This window comes from Convolutriloba macropyga, chromosome 12, assembly GCF_964194025.1.
Source record: "Convolutriloba macropyga chromosome 12, txConMacr16.3, whole genome shotgun sequence".
Lineage (NCBI taxonomy): Eukaryota > Metazoa > Xenacoelomorpha > Acoela > Convolutidae > Convolutriloba > Convolutriloba macropyga.
The window spans coordinates 58,006,180-58,031,460 of NC_134479.1; the positions used below are offsets into that span (position 1 = coordinate 58,006,180).

A 25,281-nucleotide genomic window follows, 5' to 3' on the forward strand; every position below is an offset into this window, starting at 1 on the left:
CGTTTTCCTCAGCCTAGCATCAACACGTGTTTTTTATGACAGATCATCGGAGATATACACCCCCAAGTCTGACAACAGATCTTGTTAGGTTTTGTCCAAATTTTAAAACGTTTTATTGGCCCGTTTATAATTAATTTGGGAACACTTCTGGACTACAAGTTCCATGCGGATTAGAGGTCGGGTTTGTACCACAGAGATCAGTGTACACGAACATGCTGGTATTCTTGAAGAAAATACACGAAGCGCTGGACAAAAACGTGCAGAGTAAAGTTGTCGTATTCTATACTGATTTTGCGAAGGCATTTGATCGTGTACCCCACTACGAACTTCTATTAAAAACAGGGCAAATTGGCATTGGAGGTTGTCTCCTTGAAGTCTTATATGACTATCTCAACGGACGAGAAAAATTTGTCCGAGTGGACAACATCAAATCGAAACCTTTACCAGTGACAAGTGGGGTCCCACAGGGATCACTGCTCGGGCCGATCTTATTTTGCATATACATCAACGACCTGCCAGATGCCCTCAGATTTGGCGAACCCTTTATGTTCGCGGATGACCTAAAAATACTCCACATTGGAACACCAGCAGACCAAGTACAGAGTAACCTCGACGCACTGGAAGACTGGGTCACCCAAAACAAAATGGGTCTAGCTATTGAAAATTGCGCCGAACTTTTGTTCAAAAGTCCAGAAAGACACTTCTACCTGTGTGGAAGTCTCCTCCAAACCTCAGCTGGTGTAAAGGACTTAGGGATTCGGATACAATCAGATTTGACTTGGAAAATCCACTTAGAGGAAAGAATGAAGAAAGCTAACCGAGTCTTCTATTCCCTGAGAATTCTAGCCTTTAAAGTTAATATGCGCATCAAACTGGGACTTTACAAATCGATGATTCTGCCAGTTCTAATGTACGGATCCTCGTGCTGTAACTTAAACCGAGGAGATATACACCCCCAAGTCTGACTACAGATCTTGTCAGGTTTTGTCCAAAAAGTTTAAAACGTTTGATTGGCCCGTTTATAATTAATTTGGGAACACTTCTGGACTGCAAGTTCCATGCGGATTAGAGGTCGGGTTTGTACCACAGAGATCAGTGTACACGAACATAGCATGCTGCTACTCTTGAAGAAAATACACGAAGCGCTGGACAAAAACGTGCAGAGTAAAATTGTCGTATTCTATACTGATTTTGCGAAGGCATTTGATCGTGTACTCCACTACGAACTTCTATTAAAAGCAGGGCAAATTGGCATTGGAGGTTGTCTCCTTGAAGTCTTATATGACTATCTGAACGGACGAGAACAATTTGTCCGAGTGGACAACATCAAATCGAAACCTTTACCAGTGACAAGTGGGGTCCCACAGGGATCACTGCTCGGGCCGATCTTATTTTGCATATACATCAACGACCTGCCAGATGCCCTCAGATTTGGCGAACCCTTTATGTTCGCGGATGACCTAAAAATACTCCACATTGGAACACCAGCAGACCAAGTACAGAGTAACCTCGACGCACTGGAAGACTGGGTCACCCAAAACAAAATGGGTCTAGCTATTGAAAATTGCGCCGAACTTTTGTTCAAAAGTCCAGAAAGACACTTCTACCTGTGTGGAAGTCTCCTCCAAACCTCAGCTGGTGTAAAGGACTTAGGGATTCGGATACAATCAGATTTGACTTGGAAAATCCACTTAGAGGAAAGAATGAAGAAAGCTAACCGAGTCTTCTATTCCCTGAGAATTCTAGCCTTTAAAGTTAATATGCGCATCAAACTGGGACTTTACAAATCGATGATTCTGCCAGTTCTAATGTACGGATCCTCGTGCTGTAACTTAAACCGAGGAGATATACACCCCCAAGTCTGACTACAGATCTTGTCAGGTTTTGTCCAAAAAGTTTAAAACGTTTGATTGGCCCGTTTATAATTAATTTGGGAACACTTCTGGACTGCAAGTTCCATGCGGATTAGAGGTCGGGTTTGTACCACAGAGATCAGTGTACACGAACATAGCATGCTGCTACTCTTGAAGAAAATACACGAAGCGCTGGACAAAAACGTGCAGAGTAAAATTGTCGTATTCTATACTGATTTTGCGAAGGCATTTGATCGTGTACTCCACTACGAACTTCTATTAAAAGCAGGGCAAATTGGCATTGGAGGTTGTCTCCTTGAAGTCTTATATGACTATCTGAACGGACGAGAACAATTTGTCCGAGTGGACAACATCAAATCGAAACCTTTACCAGTGACAAGTGGGGTCCCACAGGGATCACTGCTCGGGCCGATCTTATTTTGCATATACATCAACGACCTGCCAGATGCCCTCAGATTTGGCGAACCCTTTATGTTCGCGGATGACCTAAAATTACTCCACATTGGAACACCAGCAGACCAAGTACAGAGTAACCTCGACGCACTGGAAGACTGGGTCACCCAAAACAAAATGGTTCTAGCTATTGAAAAATGCGCCAAACTTTTGTTCAAAGGTCCAGAAAGACACTTCTGCCTGTGTGGAAGTCTCCTCCAAACCTCAGCTGGTGTAAAGGACTTAGGGATTCGGATACAATCCGATTTGGCTTGGAAAATCCACTTAGAGGAAAGAATGAAGAAAGCTAACCGAGTCTTCTATTCCCTGAGAAATGTAGCCTTTAAAGTTAATATGCGCACCAAACTGGGACTTTACAAATCGATGATTCTGCCAGTTCTAATGTACGGATTCTCGTGCTGTAACTTAAACCGAGGAGATATGCGAAACTTGGAACGGTTTCAACGAAAGGTTGTGTCCTGGATAACAAATAGCAAGACACTGAGTTACATCGAACAACTACGTTTGTCAAATCTACTACCCTTGCCAATGTACTATCAGCTCAATGATCTACTACTATCAAGTCTTCAACAAAATCAACCGACAAATACAAAACAGCCGGTGCTGCCTGGAAATAGAGCAATGAGAAGAGACTATTACTTTGACTTAACGAAAAAACCACTCGAAAAATCTCGCGGCGAATTCTTTTTTCGCACCCAAAGGATAGCCAACAGACTTCATCGCAGCATTGACTTCGGAAATCAACACGGCTTAAAACACAGAATTCTAAAGCAAATGTGGAATGATATCATGATGCGGTACAAACCAGAAAACGTCTGCACGTGGCAGATGTGTTGTGACTGTCAACACTGCAGAGAGACATGGACTAATTTTCTATAACTGTTTTGAGAGATCCCTTCTGTAAAGAAAATCCCCAACAACAACAAAATGCAGACGGTCTTGCATTTCCTTGTAGTTTGCATAGTGATCTCCGAAAACGAGAACGTCTGGAACATCGTTGATGGAAACAAAAAAAATGGACTCTGCAGGCACCCTTGTGGGACTTCACTTGACGCCTCTAATACCTCAGAATTACTATTGTTCACTATGACATTGTCTGTTTTTTAATTGCTCTGGAACGAAGTTCAAAGCAATTGTAAATGTGTGTCTTTTTATGCAAATTTTTTGCTTGACAACTTTGACTTTTCGAGTAACTTTTACGCCCCTGACTTTTTGCATTTCGAGTGATCTAAAATTCTCTCTCAATCACAATTTCAAGCAGCTGAACTCAATTGGTGGCAATTTAATACTAAAAGTCAAATGAAAAGAGCGCCGAAACTGGTGCTTTTTTAACTTTAAATCTTAATAGTGGTATATGTTAACCTCTAATGTGGTTATTTGAAGCCTGCTATTGAACTTCTTAATTCCATTTAAGCTCCCCCCCCCCCCCCGACTGAAGCAGGCTGCAATTGAGTAGAGCTCCCACTAGTCGTTCGAGAGCAATTCTTCCGCCGTTTAGTCGGTTATGTTTTTGGAAAAGCAAAAAAAAGATAGTTAATAGGCAGCCTCTTACACCAATCTGCTAGTTTTCTCACTAACTCAAGATGATGTACTTTATCGAATGCCCCGGATCAGTCTGCATAGAAAGCAATAATTTTTGCGTCTCGGTTTTCGTCAAAATGCTTTCAGAAAAGAAATGCGTTCGTCAGAAGAGATTGTTCTTGACAAAACGATGCTGTTGTTTATATAAAGACCCAGAGGAATTGTCATGCAGTCTAAGGCAAATACATTTCTCTAAAACTTCTCTAAAAAATTTAGCAGCGAAACAGGTCTATATCTAAGTATTTGTTTGCGATCGCCTGTCTTGAAAATAGGGATCACGGCTGCAATTTTCCAATTATCAGGAAGTTGCAAAGTTGTTTGATCTTTTTCAGCATTGTATGTAGTGTTGGGTTAATATTTCGCTGGAATTTTGCTGGAAAAAGTTTGGAGATATGTCATCATCATTGTTTCCTTGGAAATTTCAAAACTTGTCAATGTTGCTTTTGGAAATTGATTGCTTTTAAACTGAAACTTTTCTTCGCAGACAAGACTGATAGGAAGAAAAACTGATTCAATAGATTGACGTTTTCATTTAGATAGATACTTCGCTTGTCACCTTTTAATCATCGTTGGTAGACTGGAAGATTTGTTAAGACTCTTCAGATTATTGAATATTACCGTTTTTTCTAGACCGCAAAGTTTTCTCCCGGTACTCCTTTCTTTCAACCTCTGTGACCCATTAATTTCCTAATGTTTTAAATTTCTGTTGCCTATAGTTTGTAGGTTTATTAATCAGGAGTTTTTTTCTGAGTCTTAAGGCTCTTGATGAGATTTGATGAGTTTGTTGAGATCCATGGCGGGGCAGCTTGCCGATGTCAAGTACGACGAGGTACATTAAAATCAGACAAATTTGAAAGATGTTGATCGAAGTCGCCCCGCATGTTGTTAGTAAAGAGAGCAGGACTAAACCGCTTTGTGTTCAGATACCCGTTCTGTCTTCCAAGTCTGTTGAACCATTGCTTCAAAAAAATGAGAAAGTATTCTTTGTTTCCTTGACTGCGAATTTTATTGACAAATGGATAGCATTTGATCGGAGCAGTTTTGGGCTGATTCAGACATTCCGTCTGTGGTAGCAATTTCCACGCATTTCTGGAGGAACTCGACTTCCAGAACATTCTCATTGTAAGCTGGAAATGCAAGCGCTGGTTTTAGAAGCTTCTCCAGAAAATCCAGAATTAGTTACCCTTTGCTATCATCGTTGTTAAAGGTAAACCAGGTTATCAGCGGAAAAGTTAGATATCCGCAAATTATGACAAGCTGGTGCCCGGATATGATTTTGTTAAGTAGTTGAAAGTCATTAAAAGTATCTAAAAGGGCTTTGGCTCGGTTGATTGTAGAAAGAATGTAACTCAATTTCTGTACGGTTTAGTCTGACTTTGTACGCAACACATGAATCAGGCGGATCTGGCTTCATAAATTCATATGCCAAGGAGTTTGTGACCGCAATCAGATCTCTGCCAGGTGCTTTTTGTTATCTTAGAGTTAGCGGTCAGTGTGTAATTGTGGTATAATTGTGTAGCATTAGTTCTGAGGAGCTGATCGTTCAACAACGTTTCACAAAGATATAAATTGTTTTTTGTTCCGACCCCATCATATGGGGGGGAGGAACTATATACTCAAATGGGTTTTTTTTTGTTCAGTGAATTTTCGCCGATCGATATATTCATCGTAGAAACTTATGAGTGGTATCATTAAAAAGCCCGTCCAGCGTAGATTATAGAATTAAAAAGATTTTTTCGAAATTCATTTTTTACAGGGAGTTATCGAGCTCCAAAATTTTGTGATCATTCTGGCGTTTTTGTTCACTTTTACAGTTTTTTTTCACTTTTCCGATAAAAGCATGTGTCACATCATTGAAAAGCCCTTTGAAATAGATTATATAAGTTTTTTTGAAAAATCCCTGATCAGGTAATATATTTTTTTAGTTATCATATTGACATTTTCGTGGTGTCAAAGTGACCACTTAAGAAAGAATTTTTTTAATTTGTCTGAAAGCTTTTATTGTTAATATTCCAATTGTCTTGTTTTTCAGAAAGAACTCAAAAAATATCTATTTTATTGCCCCAGGTTTTCTTATTAATATTATGCATTGGTTTATGTTACCGCACATCAAAGAAGGGCTTGTCAGAAATTCAGTTTTCAATTATCAGATAAATTACATCCCGTACTGACAATTTCGAGCTCAAAAGATTAATTGGTTGTCGGAATTGTTTCAGAAGCTGGTAGTTCCACTAATTAAGACAAGACTCTCTTTCATTAGTGCAATTGCTTGGTTGGTACCAAGTACAATTCACATAAATAATTTGCGTATGTCGCGTCAAGTAGTCAGCATGAAATAGTCATTAATTTTGTGTTTTTGGCCATCTCCTGTAATTGACACTAATTGCTCACAGCGGACGCATCGTCAAAGCCTCATTTTTATTCTGATATCAAAACAAATAGAGCCATTAATTGTAGCCTGTTTCAACTAAAAATTTATAAAAAAATGTGTCGGTCTATCTTTTAGATATGGGGGGAGAATTATGGGATCTATTTCCCCCGCCCTCCGTACCTTGTTTCTTATTACTACGTTTTACAATTCATGTGTTGTGATGCAGAGTATTACTGTGCAAAACATTAGCATGTAGGCGTGGGGTGGCGTAAAAGTTACGGGTCGTTCCCATTATAGACCCCCCATGAAATTTTAGCCCCCATTATGGTATAATTACCATGATGGGGGCTATAGGTTATCTGACAACTAAGCTGGTGGGGGCTATATTGGGAAAGACCCAAAGTTACATACCCACTTTGCTGGGGGGGATAGATTGGTTCCAAAACTGATGGTTGCAATAATAGCTTTGACCTCATTCTGATGGTGATAATTAAAATGGGAGTAAATTGTATTGTGTTTGCAGAAATCAAACGTGCGTTCAAATCATCAAAAAAGTTGTGATTTTTGGCAGAGTTGTTTTGCTGCTGATGATTTCGCGCCAAGTCAAAAATTGCAGCGACAAAGAATTTTTTGCTCATCTCAATCTATAGAAGTCAACAGAAGTTATATTGTTGGGAAAAAAGTCGGTGTCCCCAAAGTACTAAATATCATCCCCCCCCCAAAAAAAAACATACATACACAAAAACACACACATACCCAAACACACACACACACACACACACACACACACAATCATGTATGCGTGGAGGGCGTTCGAAGTGGTTGGGGGGGGGGTCGGAACATAATGTGCTGTGCACATTATCACGATTCGCCTTGTTTGATAGATTGACACTTGTACTAAAGAAGCTTGGTTCTGCTTTCGAAGTTTAACTAACTTGTATTCGGTTGAAGGATATGTGGAAAACCTCAACAGCCGAACTACTCCTCTGTTGATAAATGTACTTTTACTCCATCATTAGCCTATCTAGATTTCTTATTTTCAACTTTTCACTGGGAACACCTACTTCAACCAGTTGATGTCTTCTTTTGAGAGCTTGGTGTCTTTATCACCGTCGTCTTTTGTTAGTGCAAGAAGAATAAACGCATTGATTGCTTTCGGAGCGTCTCTGCAGAGTCTAATCGGGGAAATGACCAGTTTCGCGTCGAACTCGTTTGATAATTTCACTAAAACTGTTCTTGGTTTTGCTCTTAGTGTTGAATCTTCCAAGTCGTTTAATGTCTCGTGTTTCAGGATTTACTCCAATCAACTTCGGTTTGTTGTTAACTTTGCTGTGGTGTGGACTAGGGTTTCTCGATAGATTTAGCAGGTCCCTTCTGTTCTGGGATTTATGCGTTCTCGAGTGGTCTTCCTGTGTATGTCCACAGTAATGACAGCGGCATTTTCCGCCACTTTGTTGCGTGCTTCGGTGGCCTTTTCCAGTTTCTTGTCAACCGTATCTGTCAGGCACTTCTCCATGATTTTTAGTTTTGCTGGAACATCAAAGTTTTCAAGTTTTTTTTCAACTTGTCGTTTAAAGTTTCCAAAGTTTTTGGAGCGTATGGAATTATCGTTTTCTTTATTGTCTACTCAAGTGTTACATAGCATTCGTACCGAGTTTTTTGATACCATTTCATTCTACTGAGAGCAGTGATTTCGGACGTTAGATGCATATGAGCATCGCAGGAAGCAGACGTAAGATCTCTCGTTTGCATTGATGAACTTCTTTCTTGCTCATTTTGACAGGAATGTATATGCTCTCAGCAGACTAGTGTTGAGTTCTTATACATTCCTGGGCTTGTATAAGAAAACCGATGCTGTTTTCTTGTTAACACCTGAAGGGGCCTTGGAGAAATAAGATAATTCTGAAAAGCACTTATATCACGTGGATGAAACTGCGTTCGAGGAACGAACGTCGCACTCTAGCCCTCGTTGTGTCGATACTCGTATTCTTCAATATTTCGTGGTACCTGCACTTCGAGTTTTAAGTCGCTTTAGATAACTTTTCTTTGATGAGGTTCCCGATGTTGTTTACACCAATTCTATTTAGATTTAGTGCCTCTCGGGTATGGCATCGTGCTCCAGTAATGAATGTCGGTACAATTCTATATTTCCATTTGACTTGCAGTGCTTCTGGGACTTCTCACGGCGTATTTCCCTCTTTTTGGGCTTTCTCTTTCAGGGAGTTCGTTTGGCGATTAGCTCAAGGATATCATTCACTGCCTTGGTTGTTTCTCTCTCGTCGTTTCGCTCTGGTAGGCCAAGGACGTATACGTTTGTTCCTCGTTGGGAATTAAGGTTTGCTAACTTAATATTTCTTTAGCGACGTTAGAAGCTCCTCTGAATATGCTGTTTTGCATCACATTCAAAATCCTATTGAAGGCCGGACGTACGAGATTGTGGTCATATTAGCATGAAACTTTTTACTATGGCAACTTCTTTTTCTCAAATGGCTACTTGTAGGCGCTTTCATTTTGTTCCCAATATCATCGGTAACAAATGGAGTTTCAAGTACTGGATAATCAAAGTTGTCATTCCATTTTTTCCCGGGCGGTGGCAAGCAATCAGTTGCAAATAAAATTCGAATCACAGTTTTGAAATAATCGGAGGCCATGGAGACCCTCATTTTTAATAATTGGGTGTATCACTCTCGAATAGCATGGTGTCTTCCAAAATAAAATCAATTCGAAAAGATTCATGGGTGGCATTCCCTGGAGACCTTATACCCAATTTTGAAAAGCGATGTGAGAGAGTTATTGAGTGGAAACTTTTTGGAATTTGAGAGCAAAGTGGACTCGTCTTGAACCTCATAGAAGGTTAACTAAAGGAAGTACCCAATAGCGGAGAATGGAAACGACGTCTTAAGAGATCTTTACGTCTTGAGACCGCTGTTTGCAAATATTTTGATAACCGACTTGCCAGGTAAAATTATGAACGAATGCTACTGCTAACCAGATTATTAGAAGTGAGATTGAAGGGGACATTGTCAACCTTCTTATAGATGCTAGTTGACCTTAAACGTGATTAAGGTCAACTTGTGAAAAGGTTAAATTCTGAGTAATGAGAGAGAAACTCGCACGATCGTAACTCGAGTATGCTGTATTGTAAAATGACCTCGGCGTTGTCTCATCTGACTTCATCGTCTGCTCGAACTTTTAGAAGATACGACAAAGCACTGAATTAGTTCTCTCTGATATATCAAAACTTTTGCGTATCTCATTATATTTCACGCAAAGCTTTTTAAAGCAGCTTCAATCTCCCAATGCTTTCCTATGAAACAGGAATGTGGGAAGCAAGTGATGAGTCTAAGAGATATAAAAGTGTTTCAGAAGAAAGCAGCTTTTTGGACGTTCTTGACAAATCAGCTGAGCTGCAACGGCTTGGGTTGCTGCCTTTGTGAGTGTTGTATCAAGTATTAGTATGAGATAGACTGGATATAAACGGTTTCAGCTGAAAACCTAACGGATCGACGGGCTCGACTGGCCAACGTTATGTTCCGCTCGTCAAAAATTTTGAAACAGCACCAGGAAAGCGATTTATGAAGCCACCCCAGACAAACTCCGACGCTTATCCGGCAAATCTTGCAAGATTCTTGCAAATGACGCTAATCTTGCAAGATTCTTGCAAATGACGCTAATCTTGCAAGATTCTTGCAAATGACGCTTATCCGGCGAGAATTTGCAAGATTCTTGCAAATGACGCTAATCTCGCAAGTTGCAAGATCCGGACGTTTTCTTGCAAGAACCTTACAAGATCCTGCAAGATAGCCGTCGGTAATAGTCTAAGGCAGGAAATGACGCAGAATGATCCGGAAACTCAAGCTTGAGTAAAACGTAAAATGTTTCCTTGGATATTGTCCTATATGCTTTGTTCTTAATGCTTTTCTTATTTTTTACACCATCTTTTCATACTATCTGTCATAAACCTGAAGGAAATAATGAGAACAATATTTCAATTTTTAATATTACTCAAGCTAAATCTCAATCTCAGATTTCGTCACCTGGCAACTTCAGTTGCAAAAAACGCCAGCTCTGAAATGATGATTGAATTGAGGCAGTTGTTAGTTAGCATTAGTGTAAGTTTTGTTTATTTGAAATAAATATTTTTTATTTGAAAAATAATAACCAATATAAATAATTTAAAGAAAGCAATGTCGGTAAAGATACTAACAGTTAGTCGCAGTGTAAGAACTTGTACACTTGAGAAACTAATTCTACAAACCAAAACTTTATCAAAAATTTATTACAAACAGACACATAAATGCACAAAAATAACCCAGAATAAAGAAAGTCAGATAATTCGCGAAAACTTAAACATCTAAATCATTTTATTACTTGTAAATTTTAACCAGCGGGCTCTAAACGAAAGAAGATTTAGCTTTCTTGTTTCAGGCAATGATTTCGAGCGAAGAATCCTCGTCAGATCTGATCCAACAAGTCAGCCAAGAAATCCACTCTCGGAATGTATTTCCTCTTCTTCTGCTGCACCTCGACAAAATTGGCTTCGAAGTAAGTTTTGGCCGAGTTTTGAAGATAACGTTCATTAACGATATATGCACGGTTTAGACTCTTCTTGTTAATGAGGATGTATGATTTTGGATATGCTCCGCTAGAGTATCGTAGCTTATTGGGGGCGCAGCCGACACAACGGTACCTACAGTATTATATCACATTGAAAACGGCAGTCGTATAACATTCTGGGGTCATTACGGAGACAATTTTTAATATCAAATGAGTGCTTTTTCAGGTGTATATAGGTAATATAAAAAGCTGACGGGGTCTCATTGTGGGGGGACACTACATAATATCATAGGTTAAGTAAGCATTACCTGTCTTAATTTATAGTGCACCCACCGCCCCCCCCCCCATGTGAGAACTCAGTCACTTTTTCATACTCTTTACTTGTTGGTACAATGCTATTGATACAGCGAACTTCGGAACTGAGCTGGTGGCACTATAATACCAATGAACCCTTCAATTTTTGTTACAGAGTCGCAAGCTGGTGACAGAGATTTTCTACCACCTCGTGAATCGGAAGATAGGAACGAACAAGCCAACGGTTGACTATCTTATCAACAAACAGACACAGTTCATATACGACTTAATGATCTGCTACAATAGAGGCCAAGATGTCGCTCTCACTTGTGGAACTATGCTACGGTGAGCTAATTAATAGCCCTCGAGCGAAGTTCGTAGCAATTATTGTAAACGTGCTCGTCTTTTTTAATGCAAAATTTTCTCTTGACCGTTTTTGCGCTTTTCGTCTAGAACATTCTTCGACTTCTCAAGTTACATCTTCACGCTTTCGTTCTTCATTTTTGTGTGATCTCTATTGCTCTCACTCCGAAGTAAAGCTTGTTTGCTAATATAAAATCGGTTACAGCAAAGCAAAATAAGGGCCAAATAACACAGTCGGTAGTGCATATGGTTATGAAGCGGGAGGATCATCGGTTCGAATCCCGTTGGGGGCAAATGTTTTTCTACCCGCCTGTCGTTCGAGAGCAATTCTTCCAACATTAGTCGGTTTATGTTTACCAATTAACAACGATTCTCACATTCTTTTCATTAGCAGCTCGGCCGTCTCATGTAGAAGAAGTATGAACGGTTTTTTTGTACTGGTATTTTGGGTTAATTTGATGACCATGTTTTGTTGGCTATTAGTAGCTGTCAAAAATGTGTTTCCGTATATACGCGACTATACTTTAATTTGTTCAATCTTTTTATTCGGAAATTCAGGAGTTTATTTTCATGAGTAGGAGTAATTAGCAACTGCCTATAACCCATATTAAAGAAACAAATTGTTTGGGACAATTTTGCCTAAAATTTAGTAAATGACAGCCGCGAAGGGATGCTGATACTATCATTCGTCTCATAGTGGCTTCTTTTCTACTTCGTCTTTTGTTGAAACTACTTGATTACGCGCCAAGAAGTAAAGCAACTTTCATACTGGTGACGGTTACCCCAGGAGCTAAATTTAAGTGCCTGTTTTTTTTGCTCGATAGTTGTGTTGAATTAGAAGGAACTTTGGAAAAGATGTAGAGTAGTTTGGCTCCGTGAAAGAAGTTTTCATCAGTCTTCCTTAGACAATTTTTTGCTGTTTTTAAATACCCTCTTGCGCTTTGTCTAGTCTTTTCAAAGTCTTGATATTCGAAGTTTACTTTGATGTCGAATTTGTTGTCAAGTAACAATGGTAGAAGTAGTAAATAGTGCATTTCGACATACAAGCTTAGGGACAACAGTTTAAGTGCTATTAGCTTTTCTTTGTAGGTGCAGTTCCTTCCACTTAGTATCCATGAACTGGCTCTTTTTTGTAGCTTTTCTCCATCTGTTGTCTGTTTGGGAGCCAAGTTTGAGAACAGTTTGATAGTATTGGCACGACATAGCCAGTGTAGGCATTCAATTTATTTTTTAATGAGGCGCTGTCGGTCATGCTTCGTTTTATATGGTAGAATGCTTTGTTTTTGAAAGCCTGTGATTACAGTTGCTATTCTAATTAAGATTTTTGGAGACAATCAAACCAAGGTCCCCTTGACTATCAACCTCTACTAGCTCCTGATTTTTAGTGAGGCTTTTTGTTCACTTTTGAGAGAGAGAAGTTTACATTTTTATGCATTTAGTGTCTTGTGATTTCGATCGCACCAGTTTTCGATTCCTTCCACGCTTTTTTAATTCCTCCTGATTTAAGCTTATCAGTTTGAAGTCGTCTGCGAAATCGAGGTGAGAGGAGTTTCTGATGGAAGGTCATTTCTGAAGATGAGCAAGAGAGACGGACCTAAGATTGACCCTTGTGGAACACCGCTAGTGATTTCTAATTTTTCGGACAATGCATTAATTTTGACGCACTGTTTCCTTCTATTAAGGTAGCTTTCAATCAGCTTTAGAAGGTTTCCTCCAATTTCGAATAAATCCAGTTTTTCTGTTAGTTTGTTGTGGCAGACTTTGTCGAAGGCCTTTACAAAGTCTAAGTAGAGGACTGACAACTCTTTCGTTTTCACATCGCAACTTTGGCGTACAAAAAGTTCTGAAAAAGTAATTGAGTTGTAGTGGACCCCCTCTGTCTAAATCCATATTGGTTTTCAAAGAGGTTGTCTTTGCAATGTGAGTATATTCGGTTGAAAATTATTCTTTGCAACAGCCTTGAGACGCTGCATTAAAATACTTATGGGTCTATAGCAGTTGACATCGGCTTTACTTCCCTCTTTATATACTGGCGTGATTTGGCTTAGTTTCCAGAGCTCCAGGAAAATTCTTTTCAGGATTGCTTGGAACAGTAATAGGAGAGATTTACTCAAAGTCTTAGCGCAATTTCTGAGGATAATATTTCCTAGGTTATCGGGGCCTGTTGATTTGTTCAGGTCTAAGTTTTGTGAGAGCTCTTCAATTTCCAGGCGTGAAGTTTTATAAAGTTAAGCTTGCTTTTTGTGTAAATTAGTAGAGGAGGCTCTTTACTCTTATATATACTTTTGAAGAACAAATTGAAAAGGGTGGCTTTTTCGCTGTCACTACTGGCTTTTTCATTACCGAATTTGATTGTTGCTGGCAAAACAGAGGACTTTCGGATACATTTCAGGCATTTTTGTATACTGCTAATACGCCTGCTTGTGAAAATTTTGTCTGCAAAAATGTTTAGATCGATGTCCAGTTGTTTCAAAATCTGCTTCTCCAGCTTCTTTAGTTTGAGGAGTCTACTAAGATTCAAATATTTCCAAGTTTTCTTTTTGGTGTTCAACTGCTTCATCATGTGAGAAGTTTCCTTACTGGCCCAAGGAGGCAGTACTGCTCGATGTTTTGTTACTTTGGGAATGTGATTGTTGATATGATGTCTAATCCACGTGTACCACTGGTTTAGTAATGCGTCAACATTACTAAAACAGAAGGGTTTGAAGACGTTTTCCTCAATGGCTTGATTCAGTTTTTCCAGTCAGCTCTTTTGAAGGCCAATTTACGGCACGTGTTTCAGTTTTTGACAACTGTACCGAGAAACACAACAGAATTCAGAATTGGCAGGTGATTTAAACACTGCATCTTGTTTACCTCGAAGCTCCTGTGAAGTTTTTGATGTTGATAGCATTCTACCACTGGATGCGGATTATTTGTGAGGACAACATCTAGCGTTTGATTTGATATGTTCGAGAAGTTTGATTCTATCAGTTTATCCCGGATCTCTAATTCATATTTATTATTAGAGTCCATTGCTTCCCAATTTGTCCCTGAAAGGTTGATGTCGCCTACAATCAGAGTGCATTGAATCATTTCCTGACTTGTTAAGTTGCATAATTCTGTCAGTAGCTTTAAAAAGTTTTTAGTAGTTCATTGATAGCGACTTCAGTGCGGGGAATTATACATGCAGACCAATAGAATTGAGGTCTCGCTGATTGTTATTTTTAGTGCCAAAAAGTTGTCTTGAGTTAGTTTTAGGTTAACTGTTTCAAATGGAATGCATTTTTTGACAGCTACTAAAACACCGCCGTGTTTTGATTTGCCTTCAGTTGACTGTTTGTCCTTTCTGTTGATTACATAGTTTGGTACAAAAAGTGCACTATCTGAAATTTCAGCCGTCAGCCAGGTTTCCGTGAGACAGATGATATCAAAGTCAAAAATTGTCAGGCAGTTTTTTTTATTTTGATGGACGCTGCTTCTGCTTGATTTGTTTCAGATCACCGTAATTTTTCCTAGCGATCGTCAAAGTTTTGATTTCATTTTTCCAATATTGATGAAGCTCTGAATTTTGAGAGGTATTTTGGTATCTTTCTGCTTTTTCTTTGACAGCAGGTCCTTGATAATGTAGAGAGTTGGAATTCTCGTTGAACAAAGTTTTTCAAAGACATTTGCGCCTTTTCTTTGGCAGTAGACTATACCACTGATGAATATTCGGATTTTTTGTAACACAGTAATAAGATCGTTAGCGTTTAGCGGTTGTCTCGGATCTTACAGGTGCTTTGTGATTGAGTTGTTAATAACGTCGTTCCAAATAATAATTGTTTAACCAACCGGGATTTCACCTAGACGATTCAGTACCACTTTGAGTTTCTCTTGGCTTCCTGGATGTAGGTTGAGGCCCGGGACCGCAATAATGTTTTTGTCAAATAATTGTCCGTTTGTAACTTGAGACCACTTCTTCAATGAACGATGTAAACTGCTGGCTCCAAGAATAAATACCATAACAGAGTACAACAAAATTTCAGATGCCACAACTGCTGCCTCGCAGATCATCGATAACTATTTTATCAGTTTATCACAACAATTAGGCTAACGAAGGAGAGAAACTAAGGAGAAAGTAAGGTAACTAAGGAGAGATTTGAAACTAAGGAGAGAATTTGGATTTTTATCAATTAGCACTTGTCTTCGGTCACAGTGGCCTCTTTAACTAAGGACCTGAGTGGTCTCTTTGGCGGCTAATCAGTTGATCTGAAATCATTTGATTTTTGGTTTTTGTTTCCTGCCATTAAGAAATTGTATTTCGCCTACTTACTATCTCGATTTTGTGGATTGGAGTTTTGTTTCTGAATGAGTTGGTTTCATATTTAAAGTTGTAAACAAATAAAATGCAATTTAGGTCGAAAGAATTGTTGTGCTATTAATAATCTGGGGTAAAGCTAGCGTTTTAAAGTGACTGTATTGTAAAACTAGCTCAATGAGGGTTGAACTAAAAGTGTCCACAATCAATTTTTTGTCAGTAAGCAAATATGCATTGATACTTCCTCTGCTGAAGCAACTGCTGGAGCCTCAGTGAAAAATTTAGTGTTAGATCTTTTCACTTGAAGTCATATGAATGCCAGCAAATTTGTACGTATCAGGACATAATAGCTAACGTCAAAAATACAAGGCGCCAATTCCCCCAAAATTGTTCCGTAAGTTTAAGATGTTATTCAAAAGCTCAGAAAAAATATCAAACATAATTTTAATTATGCGACATGCTTTATACTATTATTGCTAGTACCATGCCTAAGCGGCCCGTGGATTTCGATATGAGAATCAGAACAAAAAATAACTTATTTACCGGGTAATAACTATCGACCTTTGTAGAAGATAATTTATCCTTCTCCTCTTTAGCAAGCATAAATATGCAAAACTTGAGAGCCTTTTTTAGGATTTTTCTGGCGTTATAGGTAATTCTATTAATAATAATGATCTGATACTATTGTACTGTGTATTTGGGACTAAATGTTTTGGGCAGCAAACCTAGAAAAGCGTTCATTGATTCCTTAGATTGTTTGTGAGTAAGATAGTCATATAATTGACTCGATTGATTTTATATAAACGCATCCGTCTCTTGATTTACGATGTTGCAGATGGAAAATACAACTTTCGAGAGTCAGAAGTCAAATATCATAGAATGACATCATCCGAAATGAAACTGCAAAACGTTTACACGCAAGTCGGAACTAACAAAAACGAATATTGAATTATATTATTATGACTAGACAACTTGTTGTTGTAATTGATTTTATTTTTTTTTCCACTTCAAATTTTTAATTTTCAAATTTTTTTTCACTTCAAATTTTTAAATTTTTTTCACTTCAAATGACGTCATTCAACTTTTTGATGACGTAATTTGAAGCCCATTTAGTGAATTTAGTTATTTAATTATAACAGGAATGGTTTTTTGATTGGAAAGGTTTTTTTGAAAATTTTTGATTTTAGGTACTGTATAAAGTACTCGGACGAGTTGACGCGACTGATGTTGGGGAGTGAGAACTTCTTCCGCTACTTTCAGTTTGTGGAGATGCAGCCATTCGATCTCTCCTCGGACGCTTTCTCTTCTTTTAAAGTCAGTACCACTCAAAAAACAAAATAGACACGGCATAGATGGGGATGATCATTTTAGTAGCATTTAGGCGGTTGACAGTTCGAAACCCGGTCAGAACTGAAGGTTTACAAATGTTAATATATGTTCAATTTAGGTTCAATGATCATTTTAGTAGCACTAAAGTCAGTACCACTCAAAAAACTGAAAATAGACACGGCGTAGATCGTGATGGGTATTTAGTAGTATTTAGGAGGTTGAGAGTTCGAAACCCGGTCAGAACTGATGATTTAGAAATGTTAATATATGTTCAATTTAGGTTCAATGATCATTTTAGTAGCACTAAAGTCAGTACCATTAAAAAAACATTGAAAATAGACATGGCATAGATGGTGATGATCATTTTAGTAGCATTTAGGCGGTTGACAGTTTGAAGCTCGGTCAGAACTGAAGATTTAGAAATGTTAATATCTGTTCATTTTAGGCATGGTTTTTTCTACTGTTCTAATAAAGCTGTTTTTGCTGGAATTAAAAAAATTGCTGAACAAACGCACTTGTATAGTTTAAGGACAGTAAATATAAAATGAATTTTTGAACTGAATAAATATCTTGAAAAAACTGAAAATATGTTGAAATTATCTTACTATCAATTGGAAGTAACATAGGAGAATTGATTTTGAAAAAATAAAATTTTGAAACAATAAACAATAAAACAATAAAATAGAATTGATTTTGAAACAACAGAATTGATTTTGAAACAATAAAGAGTGTGGTTAACTTGTGCTAAATAGAACTAGTTAAGTTCTTTCGTCGGAAAGTTCATTTTGATATTTGGTAACATAAAGGGATTTAATTGTTTTATTAAATGGCGGAATGGTTTCAGGACATGTTAACGGTTCACAAGGAGATTGCGGCCACATTCTTAGACTCAGAATACGATCAGGTTAGCGAAATTTATGAATGTGAAAATTTGCGGATCTTTTCCGTTTGCCCCTCCCCCAGCTTAGTGGGTGCGTACTGTTTGCAACCCTGCAACCGCACGCGACACGTCAACATTATAACTTACCATGTGATAGCACTTGCTCTCTATTTGTGGTACGAAACGTAAGGGGAGTGACTAACGGAAAAGATACATTGCATATATATTACAGGTGATTAAGCCGAGAGACAAAGTTTAATCTTTTTGTGTGAAGTGCGAGATGTTTATTTCATGTTTCAGTTTTTCTCAGAGTACAAGGTGCTGTTGGATTCTGGAAATTACGTCACCAAAAGACAGTCTTTAAAAGTAAGTTCAAACAATCACGGAGACAACTGAGTTTTGAAATCAAATTGGACCTCCTCCGAGAGGAAAAATATTGACCTTAGTTCCATCGACTTTGATTGAGTTATCTGCTGAGCAGGAAATCACAAATTTTATTGAAAGATTATCTTTTAAAAAGTTGTAATTTTGTGGGAACATTCCTAGCTCTATTCGTGTTGGAACATTGCGAGACAGAAGCTCTAAACATTCGAAAACAACTGTTTAGAGTGTCAGGCAGAGAAATTCTTGGAGTGATTATAGCTGCGAAGCTGTAAGCTGAGCGTAGCTATATTGCGGTGCTCTTGGTTTTTTACGACTCGAAGAGGAGTATTGGTTTTCTTAAGGTTTTTTTTTACCGGAAGTACTATTCGTTCAGACGCTCTTTTGACCTAAAAGCGAAAATGAGTAAAATTGCCATGTGAACTAATTTTTTCTCAGCGAGAGAAGTTTTTTGATCATGCGCTGCGTTTAGTGAATGACTTTTTGACTTTGAAAAGTAGGTTTTGACCGAATGGCATATATAGATAACCGTTTTTAGCCGTTTTTTCGTCAAAGTGGCCGAATTTTTTTTTGCTTGATATTTGGTTTTTTGTAGAAATTATTTTTATTCGATGCTATATTGAAATGTGATCTTCGGCAATTGATACCACAGTGTTTTGCGAAGCCTGAAAATGCGTTTCAAGTTCAGAATTGGTGCATATTTCTTGATTTTTTAGTTTATTTTTGGCTTTTTTCTAATATTTTTTTTATTTTTGGATCTTTTAACCGTCTTTTTGCCGAAAATCAGTTAATATGGCAGATTCATTTTGACTATTCATATACTCAACGCCTCTTTCTACCTCGGTGTAATTTTGTTTTATAAAATTTTACATATGCTAATCCGATGTTGGTAGTTTTTTTTCAGATTTTTGTCAGTTTTTTGTTCGTATTTTGGTTTTAATTACTAGAAAGTCTTTTTGCGCAACATGAGGAACTTTAACTTAGTTTCAATAAAAATTCCATCATTTTTTGGCGTTAAGTTTTTGAAAAAGTTAAAACTTTCATGAATGCAGTTTTTTGACCATTTTTTTCCAAATTATTTCAATGTTTCGTATGTTTGAATTCTGCTTTTTCCTATTTTTTTGTTCTCTTCAGGAGGAAAGATCTTTGTATCGGATGACTAGTTAGATTTCCTATGTATCGAATGCTGAACAATGAAATGTATTCGTTTTTCTTGATTTTGTAATTTGATTTTTAACTTTCAAAAATCAAGAATGTATTTTTGTTACTGTGTTCCTCAAATTGTGTCCATATTCTTCACATTCTAGTTAGTATCATTCTAGCTTTGTCTTGGCACCTATTTTTGGTTGATTGGTTTTTTCAGTTGTTATAAAATTGATTGATTTTAGCTTTTTCTTAGATTTTCGTCATTTTTTTTGGTTTGCAATTGATTTCATTCAACATAAGGCAGTACTGAGAGTTTGCTAACAAGCATTTTCCAAAATTTCCACTTAATACTATCTATTGCTACTTTTTTCCGGCCTTGGTGTTAATAAACAATTTTTGGCCTTTGAGTATTCTTCTGCTGCTTATGTCTTTTCTATTATCAATTTATTTTTTGATTTAGTTTGAAATCATGTTGTCTAGCATACGTAGAATAAGGGAGAAGTGTGTGCTGTTTTGTGTCTTAATTGCAGTGATTAGAAATGTAATTATAGTGCTTTTCTGATTCTTAAATTTGAGCATTCTTTTTTAAAAATTTAACTTTGTTTCTAAGATTTATCTGCCGTTTGCTTTCCCGATCTTATTGATATTAGAATCATGATTTATTTGAGGGCAATGATAGCCGTGTCAGCTGTTTCAGCCCATCACTATTTTGACCTTCTTATCTATTTCGGATTTTTTAACGTTACCAAACATTTTCAATAAAATAATGCTGCATTTTGTTTCTCTTGGTGACAGTGGTTTAATTTTCAATTTTTAGATCAGACATGGGGAGGTAATGAGTTAATAGTTTAATACAAAAGGTAATGAATGCCTTTCGCGGAAATTACGGTTTTGTTTTTGAAGTTTTGACGCTTCGAGTCGCCTTCGGAATTCTTCCGGCTATGTTTTTTTGTTTCGTCGTCTGACGCTCTTTTTTCGTTTTACATTTGTTCACACAGCAAAGCTGAAAGAGTCAAATTTTCTGAATGACTTCTTCCTCTCACTAACGGCTTTTGCGCGCGTGACGTCATTTCTCACTCGCTTTATCAAAAGTTTTTAGGTTATTTGCGTGAGTAGATTTTGATCACACGTGACTTACCTCAATCAATAAAATGACTTTTGCACTTTAAAACTTAAGTTTAGTTTGAATTTGTTTCAGGTCAAAGGAACCCATTTGTGCAGTAAAGATCCCTAATAGGAGGCTTCTGTGGAATGAATTTTAACAAGCTTTATTAATTTATCGCTGAATGTTTTTTACCTAGTTTTTTTTTGAGCGGCGTCAATTTTTTTTCAATTTAGATCTGTATCTGTTTCTATCTCTATTATTTGGCACGCAGGTCTCTTCTTTCGCAGCTATTCCGGCAATCTGCCGGCTATGTTTTCTATTCATTCATTGTTCTGACAGAGAGAGCGAGAGAGAGAAATTTGGCGTTAAAAGTTTTGCGCCAAACGAGCGAACTTTTTGTTTTTTCTTCAATTATATTTTGAGCTATTTTCTTCTCGCTTTTATATGTTTTTTTGCAATAGTTTTGTATCCTACTGAATAATATTTCGGTTGACAATTTTGATAATTATAGTGCTTTTCTGATTCTTAAATTTGAGCATTCTTTTTTAAAAATTTAACTTTGTTTCTAAGATTTATCTGCCGTTTGCTTTCCCGATCTTATTGATATTAGAATCATGATTTATTTGAGGGCAATGATAGCCGTGTCAGCTGTTTCAGCCCATCACTATTTTGACCTTCTTATCTATTTCGGATTTTTTAACGTTACCAAACATTTTCAATAAAATAATGCTGCATTTTGTTTCTCTTGGTGACAGTGGTTTAATTTTCAATTTTTAGATCAGACATGGGGAGGTAATGAGTTAATAGTTTAATACAAAAGGTAATGAATGCCTTTCGCGGAAATTACGGTTTTGTTTTTGAAGTTTTGACGCTTCGAGTCGCCTTCGGAATTCTTCCGGCTATGTTTTTTTGTTTCGTCGTCTGACGCTCTTTTTTCGTTTTACTATGTTTTCTATTCATTCATTGTTCTGACAGAGAGAGCGAGAGAGAGAAATTTGGCGTTAAAAGTTTTGCGCCAAACGAGCGAACTTTTTGTTTTTTCTTCAATTATATTTTGAGCTATTTTCTTCTCGCTTTTATATGTTTTTTGCAATAGTTTTGTATCCTACTTAATAATATTTCGGTTGACAATTTTGACTTTTCGAGTGACTTTTACGCCCTTGACTTTTTGCGTTTCGCTTGATCAAAAATTTTCTCTCAATCAAAATTTCAAGCAGCTGAATTCAATTGGCGGCAAATTAATGCTAAAAGTCAAATGAAAAGTGCACCGAAACTGGTGCCATTTTTTACTTTAAATCTTAGTAGTGGTATATGTTTGCCTATAATGTGGCTATTTGAAGCCGACCATTGAAGCCCCCCCCCCGACTGAAGCAGGCTACAATTGATTAGAGCTCCCACTATTCGTTCGAAAGCAATTCTTCCGACGTTTAGTCGGTTATGTTAATTTTTGTAACGCTCAGTTAAATTTGAAAAGATTGTTTTTAGTTCCTTAGTGATCTTTTTAGTTGATGGGTTTTAGCTTCGACTTGCTTTTGGAAAAAAAATAACTTCATTCAGATCTATCACATTTGGCCAAATTTCTATTTCAAAGTTTTTTTTTGCCTACATCGTTTCTGAGGGCTTTGCAATAGTTTTTTAGTAATAGCTGTCCTCATCTTCTCGGCCCGCCATTAAAGAGAGCCTTTTTTTAATAATTGATAAATTCAAGTCTATACTACTCGTCGAACAAAATTTGTTTCGGTTGCCGATTTTGCCGATTCGGTGACGTTTTTTGACTTCTCTAGCCTAGTTTCTTTCTTTGCAAAGCAATCTAAAATGAACAGAATCAAAGAACAGAATCAGTATCCGCTACTTGAACTTGTTCTTTTAAGCCTTAGTTTTCATCTCTAATACTTATTGGTTTTGATGCCAATCCCTGTATCCTCTAATTAAGAAACAGGCGTTTGTCTAACCGCAAAATACATTCAGAATAGCACAAACTTAGAAAATAGTTTGTAAAATAATGATTTCTTAATAGCCGCGAAGCGATAGCGGCTATAATTGGGTGAATCGTTGTTTTTTACGACTCGAAGAGGAGTATTGAGATTCTTCTGTTTTTTTTAGCAGAGAGCAAGTTTGTTCATGACTTGAATTTTGACTTCTTTCCTTTCTGTTCGAGCATTTACCTCCGCCCTCCACCACCTATCTACCCCCCCCCCCCCCAACCTACCTACCCCGCCCCCACCGCCTCCGCAACCCCCCCCCCCAACTTACCCCCACCTACCCCCTCTCTTCTTCTAGCTACCCCCAACTAACCCAGCACTACCCACCTCCCCAACCTATCTGCCCACCCACGCCACCTAGCTCCCCCGCACCTAAAAAATTGTCGGCATTTTTAAAACACTTTAATATGGTTTGTTGGGCTACTTTTGTTTTTTTCTCTTGTCTATTTAGATGTTCTGATTTCTGTTAGGTTATGTTAGAGATTATAATGCACGACGATTCGAGTCGTTTCCGGTATTCTACCGGCTATGTTTATTAATTTGTCGTCCCTGTCGATGATTTTTACGACTTGGCTTCTTGGAACTGACATTTTCAGTGACTTCAGTGACTTCTACTGCTTTGCAGTTAAAATTTGGGTGCGGGACGTCATTTCTGCTTTTAAGTCAATTGCTTGACTTACCTCACTCAAAAAATGACTTCGGAGCCCGCGTAAGGAACGTATTTTATGTTCTGACAGTGTGCCGTGTATGTTTAATCTTTTACACAACTTTTTTCTATATGTTTTTATTTAGAAGAAACACTTGATTTTTATACGGCAGTTTTCACTGGAACAAAAAAATTTTCTAATTATCTTTTGTGTTTTTTTTTTTGGGGGGGGGGGTGTGAGGGCGCACTGACAGATGAGCTAAATTGGGAAGGTTTCTAACAGAAATCATTGTGACGTAGTGTTTTTCTAGAGATTTTTTGTGAAAGATTCTGCATTTTTTTCCAGTTTCTCGGTTTCTACTATTATGGAGCTTTTGTATTGATTTGTCTATCTTAAAGATTATATAAGACTGCACGGTCTGCTGCAAATAGTTTTAAAGGCGCTATTGGTGAAGAATATTTAGGATTAGTCTAATTTTCCGAGCTGTACTAAGAATGCTTAAATAGTTTTTGTTTAGTGAGGAGAACTTATTGACTGATTAGTTTCTTCCTCGAGTCGATTACGAAGTCTTCCGGCTATGTTTTTTCCTTTTCTTTGGTGGTGGTGGTGGGGGGGGGGGGCGTGGGTCATGGTGTTTTAAATTATAAAAGCCGTTAATTTACTTTGCGCTTAAGATCGTTCTTATTTTAACCGCAGCCCGGACGTTTATGCTTCTGACGTTCTGCTATTTTATCTATCGCAGTATCATGTTGTACACACATTACGTAAATAACAGCTGGCGATAATGGCTGGTACCTTGTTCCAAACAGATAAATCCAGGGCCTCGACTTGATTTTCGTTAATTAACAGAATTTGTTTGTTGCTCCCTCCCAGCTTAATGTGTGCATAGGCAACACTCAACAGTACATGAAGCAAAATAATTACACAGAATTATTAAGTATGGAATGGTACATATTTCTGTGGGGGCAGAAGTTGGGGGGGGGGGGGGTACATATTCTGTGTGTGTGTGGGGGGGGGGGGGCCAAAAGATAGGGGGTATTAACGGAATCATCCAATTTGTATCATGATAAATTGAATGGGAAATGTTGTTTGTTTTATTAGCTGTTGGGTGAGCTGTTACTAGACAGACACAATTTCACTGTGATGACGAAGTACATCAGCAGTGTGGACAACTTGAAACAGATCATGAATTTATTGAGAGACGCATCAAGAAGCATACAGTTCGAATCTTTCCACGTATTCAAGGTTACATCTTAAACGATATGTCACAATCATGAATCATACAATTATACCCAATGCCACTATACCCAATTCCACTATACGCAATGCCAAAATACCCAAAAACGGCCATTAAGTACGTTAAAACATACTTGTAATAGCGACTGCTAATTGTTAGTCGGATTAATGAACAAAAATATCAAAATGCATTGGGTATATTTACCCTGTTGTTAAATGTAGCGAAGTATTACCAAGTTTTCAGTGCATGAATACTCCATTTGACCATTACGAAACAACATGGGAGCAATTTATCCGCTGAAGTATAATAAAACATTCTTGTAAAACCGGATGCTAATTTTTAACCGGATTATTGAAGGAAAAGATCAAACGGAATCAATTGGGTATTTTGGATTGGGAATGTGGGCACATTGGGTAAACTGTGGTAACCATTAAATCATATATGTGGGGTTTGAAAGAAAAATGAAGCGGAAAGAAGTTCTTTGTAAAACATTCTGAGTCAAGCATAATTAAAATATGAGGTGTTTCTAGTTGACTTCACTTTCTGAATACTTTATTGGTACTGGTGCAATTACGTTTCTAATAAAGGTATTTCTGTATGATTTTTAAGTGGTATTCCGAGCGCGGGTCTTGTGAAAACGGGCTGATTTTCTGGGCAAAAATTTTTATATCAATTTTATTGAAGCAATTGAACTGCAGTTAAACGCAGGTCGAAGAAGTGAAAAATTGCTGAGTCAATAAAAAAATGTTAATTCCATTGTCAGTTTTTAGATACCATGACAGTGAGAGTGTATAAGCAATGA

General features: G+C 37.6%; 1 protein-coding gene across 1 annotated transcript in view; it reads left to right on the forward strand.

The window, feature by feature from the left end:
* LOC142350947 (calcium-binding protein 39-like) overlaps window positions 1-24,505 on the forward strand; it is a 613,053-nt gene extending 588,548 nt beyond the window's left edge. Inside the window, exons 3-8 of the mRNA XM_075402974.1 lie at window positions 10,708-10,824; window positions 11,306-11,475; window positions 16,960-17,086; window positions 17,946-18,005; window positions 18,282-18,347; window positions 24,344-24,505. Of these exons, the coding sequence (XP_075259089.1) occupies window positions 10,708-10,824; window positions 11,306-11,475; window positions 16,960-17,086; window positions 17,946-18,005; window positions 18,282-18,347; window positions 24,344-24,499 (696 nt within the window). The 3' untranslated portion in view covers window positions 24,500-24,505. The remainder of the gene's footprint in view (window positions 1-10,707; window positions 10,825-11,305; window positions 11,476-16,959; window positions 17,087-17,945; window positions 18,006-18,281; window positions 18,348-24,343) is intronic.
* Window positions 24,506-25,281: the final 776 nt, after the last annotated feature.